General features: G+C 42.6%; 1 protein-coding gene across 5 annotated transcripts in view; it reads right to left on the bottom strand.

Annotated features, from left to right (window-relative positions):
* Positions 1–14,115, bottom strand: part of LOC107380851 (neural cell adhesion molecule 2) — a 328,429-nt gene that overhangs the window by 96,555 nt on the left and 217,759 nt on the right. For all 5 annotated transcript variants that reach the window (XM_054743024.2, XM_070544152.1, XM_070544149.1 and 2 more), the window contains exon 2: positions 8,700–8,774. In XM_054743024.2, coding sequence (XP_054598999.1) covers positions 8,700–8,774 — 75 coding nt within the window. The remainder of the gene's footprint in view (positions 1–8,699; positions 8,775–14,115) is intronic.

Below are 14,115 nucleotides of genomic sequence, written 5' to 3'. Positions count from 1 at the left end.
TCATCCCAGATTAAGGTTGCAAACACACACGTTGCCTGATATATAAACCCTCACTCAAAATTTAACTCCACATGAAAGGCTGCTGTTGGGTTTTGAACTGTAACCTTCTCACTGCAAGGCACTGGTCCTACCCACTGCACCATCATGTAGCCCTTAATATGAACCCACGTCAGGATGATGAAAAACCAGACTCAAAGAAAAAACATCCATATTCTCTATGTCAGCTTCTCATTTCTCCTGGATTTAACTATTTCACTTGATCTCAAATGATATGCAGGTGAGTATGTTTAAATAGCTGCAACTGAAAACCAGTAAGGAGGCAAATATAAACTCTAGTAGAATTTCTTCAGTTGTGTGATTTACAAAGTTTCACCACAATAACTCCCACCAGGCCAATGTAGGCTCCAAATTTGTCTAGAAGTCCATAATATACCACATCATTTACCATACTACATAATATACCACATCATATACCATACTACATAATATACCACATCATATACCACACAAAAAGCATACTACATTGTATACAATACCACATAATATACCACATCATATACCATACTACATAATATACCACACCATATACCATACTACATAATATACCACATCATATACCACACAAAAAGCATACTACATTGTATACAATACTACATAATATACCACATCATATACCATACTACATAATATACCACACCATATACCATACTAGATAATATACCACATCATATACCATACAAAAAGCGTACCACATCATATACAATACTACATAGTATACCACATCATATGCCATACCAGATAATATACCACATCATATACCATACTGCATACTATTCCACATCATATACCGTACCACATAATATACCACATCATACACCATACTAGATAATATACCACATCATATACCATACTACATAATATACTATACTAGATAATATACCACATCATGTACCATACTACATAACATACTATACTACTTAATATACCACATCAAATACCATACTAGATAATATACCACATCATATACCATACTACATAATATACCACATCATATACCATACTACATAATATACCACACCATATACCATACTAGATAATATACCACATCATATACCGTACCAAATAATATACCACATCATATACCATACTACATAATATACCACATCATATACACTACTACATAATATACCACACCATATACAATACTACTTAATATACCACACAACATACATTACTACATAATATACCACAACATATACCATACTAGATAATATACCACATCATATACCATACTAGATAATATACCACATCATATATCATACTACATAATATACCACATCATATACCATACTACACAATATCCACATAATATAACACACCATATACCATACTACATAATATACCACACCATAGACCATATTACATAATACAACACATCGTATACAATACTACATAGTACACACATATTTTACCACGGGGAATCACAAAGCGTTCCCTGGCCAGCCGAGAGACATAGTCCATCCAGAGTGTCCTGGGTCTTATTTTAGGTCTCTTTCCAGTTAGACGTGCCTGGAAAACCTCACCAGGGAAGCCTCCAGGAGGCATTCTGACCAGATGCCCAAGCCACCTCAACTGGCTCCTCTTGTTGTGGAGGAGCAGTGGGTCTACTCCGAGCCCGTCCTGGATGACCGAGCTTCTTGCCCTATCTCATGACCATAGGTGAGGGTAGGAACATAGATCGACCAATAAATCTAGAGCTTTGCCTTCTGGCTCTGCTCTGTCTTCACCACGACAGATCACTACAACAAGGGATGCACCGATACCGATACTGGTATCGGTAAAACTTAACCGATACCAGGAACCGATACAGATGCAGTTGCTTGAAAATGGCTTCATTGTAACTTGTCATTTCTGTTCACCTAATATTTTAGTTTTCTGATGATTTCCATTCATATATATTTTACTTTTTATCTACCTCACAGTCTTCTCCTGTTGAAAGCAGAGAAGAAAATAAAATCTGTATTCCAAATCATTGCATTTTTTTGTGTGGTAGAAGTATCAGTACTGGCAATCGCTATCGGCGAGTACTCAGATCCAAGTGTTGGTATCGTATCGGTTTGGAAAAAAGTGGTATCGTTGCATCCCTAACTACAACGCCTGCAGATGCAGCACCAATTCACCTATCGATCTCATGCTCCATCTTTCCCTCACTTGTGAAAAAGACCCTGAGATACTTAAACTCCTCCACTTGGGGCAGGACCTCATCCCTGACCCAGAGAAGGCATTCTACCCTTTTCTGAATCAAGACCATGGTCTCAGATTTAGAGGAGCTGATTCTCATCCCAGCTGCTTCACACTCGGCTGCGAACCACTCCAGCGAAAGCTAGAGATCACATTCTGATGAAGCCAACAGGACCACATCATCTGCAAAAAGCAGAGAGCTGATACTCAGGTCACCAAAACAGATCCCTTTAACACCTTGGCTGCACCTAGAAATCCTGTCCATAAAGGTTATGAACAGAATCGGTGACAAAGAGCAGCCTTGGCGGAGTCTAACTCTCACTGGGAACGAGTCCGACTTAACCTGGGGTTCAACAATCTGATGGACCCTCCTCTCCAGAACCCCTGACTAGACTTTACCAGAGAGGATCAGGAGTGTGAGCCCCGTGTAGTTGAAACTAGGGATGTCCCAATCAGGTTTTTGTTGCCCGAGTCCGAGTCTGACTCATTTGATTTTGAGAATCTGCCGATACCGAGCCCTGATCCGATACTTTCGATACATTAAAAAAAAGAAAGAAAAGGAAGAAACAGTTCCAGAATGTTCCTTATTTTTTATGTAATTACCTTTTTATTTGAATTTTTAACAACAGATCACTTCTGTGAGGTAGCTTGAACAATCAAGTAGGGCTGAAATGATTCCTCGAGTACCTCGAGTAATTCGAGTACAAAAAAGCCTCGAGTGAAATTCTCTGCCTCGAGGCTTCGTTTAATTCACATTTAATTAATTCATGGCTTTGCAATCGCCCGGGGTCATGTTTCACCCGGACCGAAATAAGTGACGCACATACACACTGCACTGAATGCACACGCGAGTAGTGAATGTAACAACTTTCTCTTAAGCCATGGCGGACAACATAGACCCCGGTGGAGTGCGAAAAAGACAGAAAATGTCAAAGGTGTGGGACAATTTTTCACCTCGTAAGGCGGAAAACGCAGTCCAGTGTAAATACTGTAAAATGGATTTAGCCTACCTCACCATATTCCTCGATGCTGCAACCTGACAAGGAAACATCCACATGTAAATGTCTCTTCTGCAAGCGGACTCGGAGCCTCTACAAGATAATGCATTTTAGCCTGTATTTTCATATATTGTGCGGACACTGCAACATTTTTATTTGTAGCGCTTAGTTTCAGCTCACACTGTGCGTCTGGTAGCAACACGTCGGACTTAAAATGTGCTAAAAATAGCAGTTTTTACACAACATGTCGGACTTTTTACTGTGTTGTTATTGATGTCTGTTGTCCCTCGGGATTGCTGCAGGAGGACACAGGTGTTTATGAGAGGAAAACGAAAGAAAGTGAATAAATGTTTTGTTATCAGTATAATTTGACATAACCATGGCAAAGATGCTTTCTCGAAAATCCTTGTAATTGTGTGAGAAAAAAAGTGTAGAAATTAAAACGGACGTGTGTTAATAGGGAAATAGCTGCGCCGTGAGCGGCTCTGGTGCTGTTTGGGCCGCAGCCACTCGCAGCACTGCTTCAACAGTTATCCTTCTAGTTTTTTCTGGCTTGCAGGCTGGTAGATTCTCGCACGAGGGGAAAATCAGCTCAGGTTGTATATTTATGTTTTGCACAGGCATTTGTTTACTGTGAAGTAAAGTTGAAGTGCTGAAGTTTTGAAAACTAATTTTGAATAAAACTTGAAGAATAACTGGCAATTGCTTGCTCATTTTAAGAGGTCTTTCATATTTTATAACATGCTATTTGATATAATGGTTTACAAACACAAAAGGGTAATTTATTAAAGTACTCGATTAATCGATAAAAGATTCGATAGAGTACTCGATTACAAAAATATTCGATAGCTGCAGCCCTACAATCAAGTAATAAATAACATAAATTCTTCACTTTTGGACTTTATTGCAAATATAAAAAGTCTAATATAAAAACGGATAGCACTTCAACTTAAAATACCTGGCAGGGGTCTATTTTGCCTCTACCCCCAAAATGCTTAGATACGCCCCTGGGCATGGGACGGAGTTTTGAAGGTTATCTGAATTGTATCAACTATATAAATACTACATGCTGATAAATTATTGCTTTATACAGGTACAAATGTTAGTGGGATAAATCTACCTACATTTTATTTTTTAAGAACCTTGTTTTGTTTTCTTGGTTTTTATTTTCCTGTCCTCCTGTCCTGTCTGTCTCTGATCTTCCTGCATCTCCCAGTCCTCCAGAAAAACTCCTGCCTGCTCCCTTCTTTTTCACCTCACAATAACTCTTTCAATAGCAGATCAAATTGATCTATTGACCGCAAAAAATGCGGAGTAAGCGCTGCGCCAGTGACGAGTGCTGCAGCGCGAGCGCGTCCACACGTCATGCTCAAATACAGACAGAACTTACCAGAGAGAAAATGAACGGACACGAATGACTGTGTGTTAATTGTATATTTTTGGAGACGCCACTTAGAAACATAGAAAATGTTACTGTGGCCGTGTGCAGAACGCAGCTGGAGTTCATGAATAATCAACGGTCTGCCTGCTGCTCTGCATCCCTGATAGATAGATAGATAGATAGATAGATAGATAGATAGATAGATAGATAGATAGATAGATAGATAGATAGATAGATAGATAGATAGATAGATAGATAGATAGATAGATAGATAGATAGATAGATAGATAGATAGATAGATGGATGGATGGATGGATGGATGGATGGATGGATGGATGGATGGATGGATGGATGGATGGATGGATGGATAGATAGATAGATGATAGATAGATAGATAGATAGATAGATAGATAGATAGATAGATAGATAGATAGATAGATAGATAGATAGATAGATAGATAGATAGATAGATAGATAGATAGATAGATAGATAGATGACAGATGATGGATGGATGGATAGATAGATAGATAGATAGATAGATAGATAGATAGATAGATAGATAGATAGATAGATAGATAGATAGATAGATAGATATAGATAGATAGATAGATAGATAGATAGATAGATAGATAGATAGATAGATAGATAGATAGATAGATAGATGATAGATAGATAGATAGATAGATAGATAGATAGATAGATAGATAGATAGATAGATAGATAGATAGATAGATAGATATTATTTATTGTCATTAAATGATTGTCCATTCAACGAAATTTCCTAGAGCTTCACATTAGGCATCTGCTAAAAATACTAAGAAAAATAAAAAATAGCTAAAACAAGTACAATATGCAACATACAATAAAAACAAAGACATTACAAAATACAATGAATAGTATCAATGTAGTTTATTTTTCTGTCCATTCAGGGTCCTAACAGCCCAGGGAAAGAAACTCTTCCTCAGTCTGTCGGTCCTGAAGCTGAGGGATCTGAACCTTTTCCCAGAGGGCAGCACGGCAAAAAGGTAGTGGTTTGGGTGGTAAATGTCCCTGGAGATGGTCCTTGCTCTAGTGAGACACCTCTGCAAGGCGATAGTGTCCAAGGAGGGGAGGGTACATCCAATCACCATTTCCGCCGCTCTGATGACCCTCTGGTATCTGTTTTTGTCAGCTACTTTGCACCCCGTGTACCACACAGGGATAGCGTAAGTCATCACGCTCGATAGAAAGACACCAAGAGGTTGGTCTGCAGCCTGTTCCACTTCAGAACCCTCAGGAAGTGCAGCCGCTGTTGTGCTTTTTTGGCCAAGGCAGTGGTATTGATTGTCCATGACAGATACTCAGAGATGTAAATCCTGAGAAACTTAAAAGAATCCCTGCTATGCTGAGTCCATATAAATAATATAATATGGGTAGAAACTGGATCTTTTTTGTGCTCCTTCTGGGTGTGTAAGTTAAGGGCATCAGGGAAGCCTGACTACCTTTAAGGAGAACCAAGTTGCTCTCCTGTGATTTGAACCCAGTATCCGAGTCCGGATCGGGGCTTGGATCGGGATGTAAAGCCCGAGTCCCGATCGAGTCTGAAACCACATAATCGGGGCCGATTTCCAATCTTGTGATCAGATCGGGACATCCCTAGTTGAAACACACCACCCCCAGTCTGCCAATCCAGTGGAACTGCCCCTGATGTCCACGCGAAATTACTACTTAATATTCCAGATTATATACCTTAATACATAACGGACCACCTGATAAACAATACTAAATAACATACCACATAATATATCATACTACAGTACATTACCAAACAAACTGTCATACTACATAATCTACCTCCCTACATACCACCGTATCTCCAAATAACCTTCATCCTACTTTAGAAGATCCCATTGTCCATACAGCTTCTGATACATCTGAAAGCTGAACCTCACTGCTCTCATCACTCTTTTCCTTTGTGATCAACAGAAACAAATGGTTTTGATTGGATATGAGCCGATTATCAATCAGACGATAATGAAAACAATAGACAGTGGGGACAACACAGGGCACCAGTTCACCACACATAATATACCAAATTATATACCCATAAAATTCTATTATACTTGATATAGAGCTCCGGGAGTTGATGTCACTTCTCCCGGCATGCAACAGTTCAAATCGAAACGGCGCCATATTGGCAGGCAGAAGCCCGCAGCTGGACTATTTGTTATTGTCAGAAAACTCAATAAAGGGAAATATGGTAGATTCCTGTTGTGCCCCAGGATGCAGAACAGACGCGGACGACATAAGGAATGAGCCATCTACAGGATTCCCCAAGATCCGGAGCGCCGCAAACGTTGGATCATTGCAATACAACGCGCTAGTGACCAGGCTGAAATGAAGCTGTGGGACCCCGAGAGTAAAGGTTTTCACTTATGCAGCGACCACTTCATATCAAGTACTTAAACCAACGTTTCCTCAACTGTGTATGGTATTTATTTTAAATGCTTTTATTACGATTCTTAGTGGGCTTCCTAAATTTATTTTGGCGTGGCTTTTTCTGTCTTATTACTCATAGCAGCAAGTAAACATCACGTAAAACGTTGCCTCGTGATTTCTGCATGCTGACGTTTACGTGTTTTATGATCACAGTAATTAACCGGCTAAGCTGTATTTAATTTTTAAGCAAAGGTTGATCAATTGTCAGATCACACATAAAAAGCACTTTGGATTGCTATTATCTGTCTCACCGAGACAGCTCTCAGACAGATCCTGAGACGCTCCTGCCTGACATATTTATTTTATTCACGGAAAAAATCAGACTAGTGATTTCTCTTGGTGTTCAGGTTATACATTCAAACAGCACAGCACTCTATTTAAACTACTCACATGTGAATCTGTTATTTGTCCATCCATCCATTCATTTTCATCTGCTTATCCGGAGTCGGGTTACGGGGCAGTAGCCTAAGTCAAGAGGCCCAGACTTCCCTCTCCCCAGACACTTGGGCCAGCTCCTCTGGGGAAATCCCAAGGCGTTCCCTGGCCAGGTCCGCTCCGACAGCTTCTGGCGTTTTTAAAAAGTATCCCAGGGGCACGGTAAGGGTCGGAGATGTTTAATTTATTTAATTTCTGACTAAATAAAACGATTTATTCGGTTTTAAAGTGTGAAGCAAACTCAGACGAAGTAAAATCCAAGCCGATCCCGTTCATTTTGTTTACATTTGTTGCCTGCCAACATGGCGTCTACTCTCTGAAAGTCACGTGACGTCCGGAGCTCTATACCACATAATATACGACTTATACCCCCCCCCCCCACACACACACACACACACACACACACACACACATGTATACATGCATACACACACACACACACACACACACACAGACATATACTTGCATCCACACACACACATCCACACACGTATACATGCATACACATCCACCCCTCCCAAACATGTATACATGCATTCACACACACACACACACACACACACACACACACACACACACACACACACATGCATACACACACACCTACCCACCCACCCACACACACACACACACGTATACATGCATACACACACACACACACACACACACACACACACGTATACATGCATACACACACACACACACACACACGTATACATGCATACACACACACACACACACACACGTATACATGCATACACGTATACATGCATACACACACACACACACACACACGTATACATGCATACACACACACACACACACACACGTATACATGCATACACGTATACATGCATACACACACACACACACGTATACATGCATACACACACACACACACACACACGCACACACGTATACATGCATACACACACACACATGCACACACACACACACGCACACACGTATACATGCATACACATACACACACACACACGCACGCACGTATGCACGCACGCACGCACGCACACACACACACACACGCACGCACACACGTATACATGCATACACACACACACGCACACATGTATACATGCATACACACACACACACGCACGCACACACGCACGCACGCACACACGCACACACAGCAGTGTATCTGTACCTGTGCAGATGAAAAACTTGGACTCTCCAACACTTAATTCCACTTTGTTCAAGGATATGGACACCTGCAGGGCGGCTATGGAGGAGAAGAAAAGAAGAGAAAATATTAGACACAACAAGAAGGACTATTTGTAAAATTGGCCGACAACAAAAGGACGCTGGTTTAAAAAAGAAAAAGCTTCATCAGCAGAGCGGCTTTATTGTGCATCTCCATTTCCTGTAACAAGAATCCATTTTTATAAACAGGAAAAAACCCACAGGCGCTGATGGGAAAAGTTGGTCTTAAATCACAGCTTTACTTTCAGAACTGGGGTTTTCAGACACTCGCTGGTTTTTATTAGACTGTGACACACCTGTCACTCAGGCCTTAAATGAACCAGGACCTTGTGGCTAATGCTGTTTACGTGTATGACTAACGACCTCTGCGGGTGTGGGGACGTCAGCGGGGTATAAAGTACTAAGTGGAGTATTTCCTCTGGAACACACGAGGGACTGGATCATCACCAAACTGGTATAGAACGTTTAAATCACCCTGAGCTACAAAAACACTAAACCCAGTTTAGCTAACAGACATGCAGAGTCCGGCTGTGGTGGCCATCTTGGACTGGGTTGATGTCATTCAGCTGTAGCCTTACACCGGATCACATCAGCTGCAAAGCGGATCGCTCACTAAATTCACCCAAATTCAAAGCAGTATGATGTCACACGTGTTTATCGAAGGAAGAAACGACCAATTAGAAGGAGAGTCAGAATCACAGCGAACTGGAGCAGAGAATGTGTCTAGCTGTGGAATGTGATGATTAATGATTGGCAGCTCGAGGAGGAGAAGGTCATCCTAAGGCCACGGGCTATCCACGCCGCGGCAGTCACACCGCATCGCTGACCGAGGCTGGATTTTTGATGAGTCTGTCATATCTCAGCTCGCCATCTTTCACCCCGCCAGAGCTGCAGTTAGGATCAACACCCCACTTCACACACATGCACACACACATGCATACACCCACACACGCACACACACACACACACACACGCATACACCCCCCCACACCCACACACACACACACACACACATACAGACGCACCCCCCCCCCACACACACACACACATGCATACACACACCCACACACACACATGCACAATCTGAATAACAAACAGATAAATAGATAACGGAGGGAATGATGACATCATTATCAGATCCCCTCAGTGGAGGATGCCTGCAGCAGCCATCCAGTAATCAGTGGGAGTCATCTGCCATGACCCCAGGCTGCCTATAGATGGCAGTGGAGGGTCACATGATCTGACACAGCAGCTGCTTTATCAAGATGATCTGTGGTGTAACTCAGCTACTGTAGCATCAGAGCATCTCTCAGAGTCTGTTCACGTCGGTCCCCTTGCTGCTTCAGAGGTCTCAGACCAATCAAGCTGTTTCTAAACCCGAGTTCACATTATGGTTTCAGCTAGTGAGGAGCAAAGCTGTCACAACCAGAAAATAACCATATTTATTAAACCTATATGTAACCGAGAACATCTGACCTTTGACCCCCTACAGGCCGTTGCTGCTGCACACCCTCCCACATGTCTACCAGTTGTTATTTTAGAGGTCACAACTTTTTCTACTTAGCTCCAGGCAGGATTTTATAGATTTCCCCCTCACATCCATGAAATCCTGATGTGAAAAGTACACTGAGCATTCTCTAGGGTCATCTCTGTCTGACTCTGTCGTCTGGATCACTTCTGCTGCTCACGGAGACGCTGGTGCATCGTTTCAAATCCTGTTCTCAGGTTGATTAATCATGTCTATTTAACCCCGCGCCCTGCTGCAGGGCTGCTTTCGACTTAAGGCACATTCCAATCAGCACTTCAAGTACTTTAAAGGTTTTCAATTATTAATTGATTCCACACCGAAGGTGTGTGTGTGTGTGTGTGTGTGTGTGTGTGTGTGTGTGTGTGTGTGTGTGTGTGTGTGTGATTGATCGTGTAATAAGGCGCTCACCAGCAGGTAGAAGAAAAATGGCCCAACATGTTTTTTCTCCTTGAGTCAGACTGAAACCAGAACAGGAAAATCTAGGATTCGTTTCTTTATCCGTGGTTTTGTTGCACATCACACCGTCTCCGTTGCAAATACACATTGACATTTTAATGAGCTTGTTGAGTGAATTTAAGAAATTACAGGAGAAAATGTGTTTACTCTGCCAGGGGAGACAAACGCAGACGTGCTAATTGCATCAATTTTCCAGACACAGAGCGTTTTTGTTCAACGGGCTTATTAAAGGTGCTCGGGTCAATAAGTTATGAGCCTGGTAACAATTATCAGCTCCAATTATTATCTCCTTTGAGAAGTTCTGGAGACGGCTGAAATAAGACAACAAACAAAAACATTGATTGCCATTTGTAAAGTGTCAGAGATGGTCGATAAGCTAGCTCGCTGCGGCTGCCCCGACAACACGCTGGCTCGAGCGGTTTCAGCATCACAAGAATGTTACAGACTCAAATAAACAAACGTCAGAATTAAGAAATGATAATCAGGCTAAACGTGTGTAGCCGGTTGGTTTGAAGGCCTGATGTGAGATTTAACATAAAAAACGTTTCAAAAATAAAAAATTCATCTGATGAACCATCAGCGAGCTGAGCTGCTCTGTCTGGGTGTGATTACAGCCTCATACAGCAGGGCGGCGCTGTTGAGCAAACCATAACTCAACTTAGGTTCAAATGACCACAAAGGTGGCAGAAGGAGGCCAGCACACATAGGCTAGAAACGGGGAGTTTAAACGACTACGTCTTTGATTTTGTATTTGAACTTGCAGAAGGCTCATGGCTCAGAGTTCAGTGATATCTGTCCTCTGCAGCCTAGCGTGGTTATGGGTGTGAGGTGATATAAGGGTTGTACGCTGAACACGAGTCACTCAACAGGACATGATGACTTAAAATGGGGCAGGGCTCCATAAACATTGTTTTACTTTTAAATTAAAAGTCTTGATGGCGATTTTCATACATAATCTCCATTTCCTCATCTGGATGTGTTCTTGAAGACCAAGTTCTTATTTCTCACCACTGTTTGGTGGGATGAGCAGGGGCGGATTTAGGACTGAAGAAGATCCGGGGCTTAACACACGCGCACGCACGTGCACGCGCACACGCGCACACACGTGACACGCACTAGTCAACATCATATATATATATATATTTGTCTTGTACCACATAATTTTTAATCTGAAGCTACATATTAAGCATATTCAGGGCAGAGTATTGTTCCTGTTAGTGTTTAGTGTGAGATGATAGTAAATATTCCCTTTCTTTCTCCAACAACTTTACCTGATAGTAAGCTAACTTTAGGCAAACCAGCAGCACAACAAATATTTTCAAATAAGACTCACAAACCTGAGTCAACGCCAGTCTCATCAAAGCTGGGGTTCTGTCGTTGTACTTTTGGTCTAAAAAACGTCCTTATGTCCATCTTCACTCATGCGTTTCAGGCAGAGAGTGTAGAAGAAGCCGGCTGCTGAAGGGCTTCTTCTTCAGTGGTGGAGGCTCAGGCAGGCTGTATACAAACTACTGCCAGCTGCGCCCTCTCTGTTGGACTTTGGTACTGCATGTTACTTCTGCGATTTAGATCCGGGGCTTAACATGAAAGATCCGGGGCTTCAGCCCAAGTAGCCGGGCCTAACGCCGCCCCTGGGGATGAGCAGCACTGAGACTCCTGAACACCTCGTGAGTGATGGTGTGGTGCACACATACATCAGTTTTAACCACCATAAGCAGCACAACTACAGTCTAGTCGCATCCTCCCAGCTCGAGGAAAAATCACGGTTTCAAATGTGATCATGAATAATCCGGGTCATTGGAGGGGCACCGCCCTGATCAGGCTCGTCTAAGTAACAGTACCACATCAGTGTCTTTTAGGGTCAGTGGAAGGCAGAGGACCACGAAATGGTAACTGGCCTGTGTTAGTTTAGCACCTTCATAGGGATCTGCAGCCCCCCAAGGCGCTTCACAACACAATCAGTCATTCACACACTGGTGAGGATGAGCTACGATGTAGCCACAGCTGCCCTGGGGCGCACTGACAGAGGCGAGGCTGCTGAGCTCAGGCGCCGCAGGTACGGGGGGTTAGGCGTCTTGTCCAACGACACAATAGCAGAATTCTGCAGCCTTCTGATGACTGGACAACCCACTCTACTCCTGAGCTGCTGCTGCCCATGAGAGCAAACTTCACTAAAATCACTGTTGATAAAATCAGGACTTAAAGAGCGGGTGAGTTCAAAGGGAAAGTGACCAATCAGCTGGCAGGAAGAGAGAATCTGTGACTCCATAGGAAGTTTTATTAAAGCCAGTAATGCACCACAAAGATTACGTAGGAGTGTGTGTGTGTGTGTGTGTGTGTGTGTGTGTGTGTGTGTGTTTTCTACACGTTTTAAGCAAACAGAGCATTTGTGCCCTCAGGCCAGAGATGCTTGGCTCTAATTGGTTGTGATTCTGAGGAGGAATAAAAGGGAATTCTTCCCTTGAGCCACAAAGACAACGAGTAAGTCCGGGTGAAAAAGTAACGCAGAAGACGGCTGCAGATAAAATACTAATTACCATGTTCTGAGTTCAGCTGTATGAGGGTGTTTCTGAGGATGGGCTTGGACCCCACGGAGCAGTCGGATCAGAAAACGGTGGGAGAGGGTGGGACACCGGGAAGAAGAGCTTAATTAGGCTTGCTTACTTTTCTTTTATTGGTCGAAATGGTCTGAAGAATAAAAGGTTTGTTTTTCACAAGCTTCGCTCCTTTCTTTCACAAAGTTGTAATTTTTGGTTTGAGGAAGAGAAGTGTGGGAGCTGAAATTGTGACCAGATCTACCATTCAACAAGATGTCAGCCATGAAGCTTTCCAAGGTCTGATTCAGGGAAAAACTCAAGGAAAGGTTTAAACCCTCACGGCTCTTCGGCGTCCATGTTTTTCCTCAGAGATGGTTCTTCACACACTTCTTCAAACTCACGTTTCCTTTTTATCGTCTGAGAAACAGAACGATTATTCTGGAGAATCAAAAACCAACAACGTGTAAAAACCAGTCCCGTGTCGTCCAAGGCCAGTACGCTATGGCGGCCATCTTGAACAGGGCTGAAGTAGAGGTCCATCCAGTGGACCTGAAAGATCTCAAAGGTACAGAACCTGACCATGTTTTACCTCCATGTGTTCTACAGATCATGATTAGCTGTTGCAGCCTCCTTCAACGAGGCTGACTTCAGAAGTTAATGTGAAGCAGATGTCCAGGAGATAGTCTACAGAACTAAAGAACCGAGAACACCTCAGAACTTCTAACAACGGCAAAGAAAGCAGAACACTAAGAGCAGACCTCCAAGCCATTTCTCCACACCTTTCCTGAGGGGTTGGTGTGTGTTGGCAGGTGCAATGTCCTGCTGACAGCCGTGACATG

Source organism: Nothobranchius furzeri, chromosome 14, assembly GCF_043380555.1.
Source record: "Nothobranchius furzeri strain GRZ-AD chromosome 14, NfurGRZ-RIMD1, whole genome shotgun sequence".
Classification (NCBI taxonomy): domain Eukaryota; kingdom Metazoa; phylum Chordata; class Actinopteri; order Cyprinodontiformes; family Nothobranchiidae; genus Nothobranchius; species Nothobranchius furzeri.
Note: the sequence above shows the minus strand (reverse complement) of the source record. Positions and strands in the feature narration are given on the sequence as shown.